Here is a 7,493-nt window from a genome sequence, read left to right on the forward strand (position 1 = left end):
GTGCGTGTGTGTGTGTGTGTATGTGTGTGTGTGTGTGTGTGTGCGTGCGTGCGAGTGGGAAGGTGGGTGTGGGATATCTATAACAAGTACATAATATTATAACAGTAGAGATGTTAACTGCGAGACCCTGAAAAGAGGCAATATTTTTGTAACCTGGAGTTTCAATATTATTCATCATCAGGCCGACTTTATTGTGGTGAATTGAAACCACTGTTATCAAAATTTACTCTCATAATATTTTACCCATTTTTCTTTTATTTTGGCTATTATTGTATCAAGTTTTAAACATTATACCATAATATTAATTGCGCTTCTCCGGGGCACCCAGAAGATTTGAACTCAATCCCCAAATATGTGGATAACTATTTTTATCCAGTGTCTCGGTCCTCCCGCTGAGATGTTGTAATTCCCTCAGCCCGGGTTGGCTCTGACCACAGAATTCTACACTTAAGTGTAGAATTCTGTGGCTCTGACACGTTGGGTCGACGTCCGCGAGGGCGCTCTCGTGGTCTGGAGGTACGATTTCCGCCCCTCATTCAATATGTCCCGGGTTCGAAACCTGACAGCACGGAAAATTTTCTTATCTAAAAATGTCTCCTTTCACCTCTACATCATGTTCTGTTATGTGATTTCATCTCCACTTTCTGCCTCCCCTCTTTTCGCCGTATTTCTAGACCACGAGAGCCCCCATGTACATGGTATTATATTGCTAAAGGTTACGATAATTCAAGTAAAACACAGGCTGCCATGAAAGAAATTCAAATTTTATTGTGAGAAAAAGTTCTCTAACCTGAATCCCAAACACAATTTGTGTTAAGGCCCAGATTCACCATCTGCTAAACATTTGTTGTTAGTTGAAGATTGGCTATTAGCTTAACAGTAATATATTATGTATCATGCGAGATTTATATCACCTTTTATATCAAGAATTTTGTACATCGTCGAACACATGAAAAGTCATTTATGATATGACAAGATTATGGCTATACAGTATACATGTTATATTATAATTCAACAGTTCTCGGATAGCAAGATATAACAATCACAGTAGAAAGAACCAAGAGATCCAGGCAAAGACAAAAGACCAGAAGGTGCAGTCACAGCAAAATGCAGATTTGAATGAGGTAATCGAAACTATTCGCAAGCTTACTTTACTTTATCCTTCCTCTTGTACCTCAAGGGCGTCGAGGGGAGAAAGAGCTTCCTGTCTCTAGCAAGTTTGATGGCCTGGCTGGGTGGGATATCGTATGTTGTCAGGGTATCCTTCACACCCTGGATCCAGGTCTTTCTAGGTCTTCCTCTTGCCTTGTACCCTGACACTTTTCTGCAGAAGGTTTTACTGGCAAGCTGGTGAGGTGCCATACGTATGAGATGTCCAAGCCACCTGATTGTTTGCCTTCGAATGCAGTGGAGGACAGGTGTTGTTCCCATCATTTCTCTGATCTTGTTGTTTCTGACCGTGTCCCGTCGCAAGCAATTTTGATCAATATGACTTCTAGATGGGGGAAAATCCCACTTTCTAGTGTGAGTAGAATGTGGGCCTTGACAGACGAGCTACAATTGTCGCGTAGTAAATTATTTGCAGAAAGTGTCGCTTACTTGTGTTGCACCGCACGGGGCGACATTTAACGCTACTGTTCAGTTGAACATGAACGATCGGAGAGTCAGGTACATCCAGACATGTCAAGATAGAAAGCAAATAAAATGGAAAAGCAGCTTACGTATCTGTTTCTTCAATGCGTCACTTGCATCATTGCATTCTGGTCTGAGTGCTAGGCATACATCTATCCAAGCATAATTAAAAAAAAAAAACCATTCCTCACTTGTGTTGTCCAAATGATGTTTGTGTTCTTTTATTTCCAAAATCAAACACGCTGTTTCGTGATAAGAAGACGTGGTTGCAATTGGAATATTGTCGTGTTGAATGAAAAGCGAGAAAAACACACAACTATTGTAGAAATGCGCCGGCAGTAAATACATCTCGTGTGTCTGTGACTCTTGAACTCTGTGCTTCACCAAAACACTTGTATGTCGCGGCGTAGCAGAATTTTGGCGACACACGTCTGCAACGCCAGGATCGAAAATAACGCCTGTCGCTCGTGTGACCGCACCCATTGTCTACAGTGTATTACCAGACTGTGCAGTAATTCCTGCTGCGTTTTTTTACTTCTTGTCTGTCACAGCCCTTAGTGTGTAACAACGTTGTAACCATTTTCTGCGGAGTGGAGGAGGGGAGTACATGTATTCATCATTTCAAAGTGTATCCCACAGACTAAATCTTCTCTTTTTAGATCATAATATGTTATGTTTCAAAAGGTCGATAAATGGAAGCTATATCCACAACAAAAAGTCTTCTAGATCTTCCATTCTCAATTTTCGTGCGCAAATCAAGTGCATTCCACGCTGGATTACAACAGTTGAAGAGAGGTTTTCCTCAAGAGCACACCTCGGTAAGACTTATCGTCATCAAACGTTCAACACGTCCATCCACCCGTACTTTTCTAAATTCTGCTGTCTGGGGATAAGGGTCAAGTATGCTCGAAGACTAAGCACAGAAGAATGAGCGCTGTCTTCCTTTGCGCCCCCCCCCCCCCCCCAAAAAAAAAAACAAAAAAAAAAAAAAAAACAACCGAAAGAAGAAGAAGAAGAAGAAGAAGAAGAAGAAGAAGAAGAAGAAGAAGAAGAAGAAGAAGAAGAAGAAGAAGAAGAAGAAGAAGAAGAAGAAGAAGAAGAAGAAGAAGAACAACAACAACAACAACAACAACAACAACAACAACAACAAACAACAACAACAACAACAAACGAAATGAGAAAAGCTGACCTTAGCTAACCGGGTACTTGATATTCAGTGACTAATGCCTTTATAATGACAACCTACAATCAATATTTTTGTACACACCATCATACAACGTAAAGATTTCAAACAATAACAAGCCATTTCTATGCTCAGCAGTGCAGCACCCTGAGTATGAGCGGTGATCAACTTGCCTTGCTCAAGGAGACATCCCGCCAATCATCCGTCTAAGATGATTCCTTTTGTCTGACGCACTTTCTCTGAGATATGGCGTCCACTAACTACAGGGTCATCAACCGGTTCTTCTGTTGAATGGGCGCCTCAGCTGTATTGTTAACTTCAATGGAACCATAGTATGATAATAATGGTAGGGGTTTTAGGTCCCTTTTCAACACTGCAAAGGTACGTCAGAGTTGGGACCCAAAGTCACGTGTAACTCCAACAGCCAATAGGGCTGAGCCAAGTATGTGATGTGGAGAGCAATGAAAATTTCCGAAAATGACACACATTCTGGAATATCCTGATAGGGGTTTTAAGCAGAGCAAACCGACAGTGTAGTCCAGAGTGATATCAACAGGAGTAACGGTGGACATTGCAGAGAGCACATGCAATTTGAAAACATTGATTCCAGGACAAATCCCCATCTGCATTTTTCGTATGTACAATAAGCGACCTTGTAAGTACAGAATAAAGGCACATGTGAACTCTTAAGTAGTACTGCTACGTTTTACTGTCTATTCTCCCCTCATGGTTGAAGTTCAAAGAAGGCCAAAGAGTGTACACAAAAAAAGTTATGGGTAAAACAAATATACTTGAACTCTCCATTCGAAACTTACTTCACCTACAATGGACATTATACGAGGTGCCCACTACAGCTGGATCGGGCCGATCCCGTCCGTAGTGGGCACCCCGTATTAGAAGTCTCTATTCTCTGTAGGCTCACAATTGGGACGCCGTTAAAGCATTATCGACAAACACTCTTAACTTGATTTAAGAATTGGGTTGGGGGAAGGGAAGGTCACAATTTATTTTTAACAATATGATTTATGTTCTCAAACAAGCACCACTCAGTTTTAATTCAGCTTATCACATAAGTTTACACGTGTGTCTGTGACTCGCGACTGCGATATTCGCTGAGCTCAGCCAGAGTTCCCCCCTTAGGAACAACAGAAGGCTCTGCGCTGCCCGTCGATGCCGAATCAGAAGCAGAATCCAAGAGATGATCTTCGGGTTCTCCCGTCAAACTGATGTCTGTAATAAGGTCAAGGGCACGCAGGGCTTCATCTGCTTGCTCCAGGAGGGACGGGTCAGTAGGCACGTGCATAATGGTCTTTTGATTAGTGTCAAGGTCGGGGGAGAGTTTAATCATGGATCCGTACATGTGGGCGTACTTCCTGCACAGCTTTTGTCCATCCTTGTATGACGTCATTTCCTGTAAGGCTTCGTCATTGGTTGCCAACCTTATCTGCAAATACAAATGAAAGTGCTCATTACACCTGCTGTACATGGGATCTTATTTTAAGACTTTAGCTCCCCTCCCTACGTGATACAACTTTATTTAATATGAATGGTACCTCTAACAGACACAATAGATAATAATAAATTCTGGAATGAGAAGGGTCGTTTTCAAAAGAACCTAGGGCTCATGGTCAGGGAGGAGGAGATAATTCTACTGTTACACTACCTTGATGGTTTCCCATTACGTGGACAACAAAAAATACTTGATAGTTATTTTTTTGTAGACATCTGAAATGTGTTTGGTAGCAGAATCGGCTACGTACTGTTGACAATTTGAAGGATGCCGTGACTACAGGGTGCCAAAAGATCATCCCTAAACACACTGGCATGTTGAAGACAGTATTCTTGGGAGAGTTGATGCTTGTTTTGTTGCTTAGAAAGCTCAATTCAAACTTTTGTAATTAATCAAGCATCTTAGATGAAAACCAGGATGATGTGCGACATTTGGGACACCCTGTGTAGTGGTGCTCCCCAACAAACCGCGATTTGAGCTGTAACACAAAGCATTAGGCTCTCAAAAGCACACGCCTGCCAGTTTCTTTATTTGTAAAGCTATCATTGTTTTTACTGTTGTTGTTGTTGTTGTTGTTTCTGTTGCTGTTGTTGCCTTCTTTCCCAAACATGCTATCGTCGATTTGTCATTGTTCCTAAACATTGAAACATATGTTTGACATCCTCCTTTTCATCGTTGCATCTTCGGCAACGTGGGTTGAGCTCTTCATTCACAAAGTTCTGATACCATCGCATGCTCCAATGATGGTCCGACCGCAGTCTCGCTAGCTCAACCTGGTGCCAGCGACATATGATAAATTGTTCCTGCTTATTGGAGTACCCAGAATACACATCATCCAGGTGCTGGTACTCAGCTCTGCATGGTGGGTCTCTCATTCCCTTCTTGGTCATTGGAAAGACTCCCCTGTATGTTATTGGTCGTCTGTCTTCTTCAATCTCTCTGGCTTCATTGGCGGCTTGGTCTGCTGCCTCATTTCCTTCGATTCCAACATGGCTTGGAATCCACTGGATCTTTATTGTGGCTGTGGTTTCACTGAACTTGAGGCGCAAATCATTCATATCTGAGCTTTTCCCAAGCAGTCTCTTTCAGAGGGACTGACTGTCAGTCAAGATCAGCTCATTGGTTCTACTGTGGCAATTGTCAACAATCCGTTGTGAAGCAGACATCTTTTCCAGACATTCCTCGTCATAAGATGATGTGAGGAATGCACCTTTAGTTCTAATGATTTCTGTTCGTGGTGGTTCATCATTCATTATCACCACTGCTGCTGCTCCACCCTCGCGGTATCCTGTGACAGCCGATCCATCGGTGAAAATTGTCACACCCGCACCAACCTCTTTGATTACATCCTCAGCTGCTTCATGTGCCTTTACAGGATCATCATCTTTTCCTTTTACTCCTCTCAGTTCTGTCCGAATTTCGATTTCGCCATGGGTCTCCCATGGACAAGCTCTCACCAGACTGATCGGCCATCTATTCTCTGCTTCAGGGGGGAGGTGGTCTGCTAGATCGGTGCCCATCCGAAACCAACTTTTCCTGCTGTTTTTAGGCTTGACTGCTTGATCAAGGGTTTTTTTGTAGGGTAGCTGTCTGGCAATCGCATAGCCATCTCTACAGACTTGAGGCATGCTCTTTTTGTATAGTTGGTGCAGTGCTCAGTTCTGGTCTCACTGCGCAGTGCTTCTGTTGGTGTTGTTTTCAGCTGACCTGAAACAAGGCGGAGGGCTTTGTTTTGTATTCTGCACAGGGCCTTTGCACTGGTCTCAGTCATCCAAGGCTGCCGGCCACGCTGTGGCTGCATAATCCTTCCTGCTTTTCACAAACATCTGGTATACCTTCTTGGGCGACTCCTTACCCTAGCCTCATTTTGAGCTGCTGACAGCACCGATCATTTTCATTTTTGAGGTTGCACTTATGGACACTTCCTCCGTGTGCTTGTTGAAGGTTAGCTGTCTATCCAGATAGACACCCAGCAAGCGTGGAGCGGGGTTGAATGGTATATTTTTCCCTTCGATCTGAATTACTGGTTGCCACGTTGCCTCCTTCACCCATGTTGGGAAGAAGCACACCTCACTCTTGGTTGCATTCAAGGTAAGTTTCCATTCATTGCTCCATTTCACAACCATGTTCAAAATCAACTGTGTCGCTTCCTTTGCCTGTTCTCTCTTTTGCGTGACTGGCCAATACTGTGCAGTCACCAGCGAACATGGAGTAGATCAGCTTGGCGGAGGTTAGTAGTTGTGATTCAGAGTTTGGGAGGGATTAAGCAAGGTTGTTTATGAATCTAATATCAACAGCAGCGGCGACAGTAAAGCTCCTTGGGGCAGCCCTTATGATGATGATGATGGTGATGATGATGATGATAATGATGATGATGATGATGATGATGATGATGATGATGATGATGATGATGATGAACAAACTAAGTTAGTTATCATCTCAAATTTGATGTTTTACAGACTCACCTTAATCGGAGCGCCCAGGGGCAATTCAAAGAGGACATTCCGGGAGTTGAGAATTGTGCTGCCTACGACTGACTCCCCTATTTTAGCATCTCGGAGGATCATCATGCCTGGTGGGAAGAAACAGCAACCAAAATGTAACTGTAGATATTTTATGCACTCGTTGATATAATTTAGATAATATATGAGGCGGGCTGCTTCTACCCTGCCTGTCAGGGCCAACCTTGTCTGAGAGGGATATAACAACGTCTTAATTGATAGTCAGAGATACAACATATGAATTCTCCCTACACGAGAATCAAACTCACGTCTTCTGCGTGCGACGGTGAAGCCTTGCCTGCTACACCAGAGACATCGCTAAGAACCAATAAATAGATACAGGAAAAAGGCCTTGTGAATTATTGCAGACTTCTCGCATTGGATACAATGAAGATATTTTACTCCATATTACTTACCCGTGAAAATACATGGTACAACAGGCGCTTTTCCATAGAGCAGCCGCACTTTGACAGGCAAAGTAAGGTCACTGAGTACATCTTTCATGGAGTATACAGCGTTCTGGGAGATCTGACCTCGCTTGTAGATGGCGTTGAATTTCCCTGCAGAGAGATGCGATTATGTCGGATGAGAAGAAGAAGAAGAAAAACTAGAAGAAGAAGAAGAAGAAGAAGAAGAAGAAGAAGAAGAAGAGGAAGAAGAAGAAGAA

General features: G+C 43.0%; 1 protein-coding gene across 2 annotated transcripts in view; it reads right to left on the reverse strand.

Annotated features, from left to right (window-relative positions):
- Positions 1–2,830: 2,830 nt before the first annotated feature.
- The window catches only part of LOC101855311, a 14,439-nt gene continuing 9,776 nt past the window's right edge, over positions 2,831–7,493 (reverse strand). For both annotated transcript variants that reach the window (XM_005112597.3, XM_005112598.3), the window contains exons 5-7: positions 7,243–7,386; positions 6,791–6,897; positions 2,831–4,259 (exon numbers count right to left, since the gene is read on the reverse strand). In XM_005112597.3, the coding sequence (XP_005112654.1) occupies positions 3,891–4,259; positions 6,791–6,897; positions 7,243–7,386 (620 nt within the window). In that variant the 3' untranslated portion in view covers positions 2,831–3,890. The remainder of the gene's footprint in view (positions 4,260–6,790; positions 6,898–7,242; positions 7,387–7,493) is intronic.

Source organism: Aplysia californica, unplaced genomic scaffold (genome assembly GCF_000002075.1).
Source record: "Aplysia californica isolate F4 #8 unplaced genomic scaffold, AplCal3.0 scaffold01330, whole genome shotgun sequence".
NCBI classification, from domain to species: Eukaryota; Metazoa; Mollusca; class Gastropoda; order Aplysiida; family Aplysiidae; genus Aplysia; species Aplysia californica.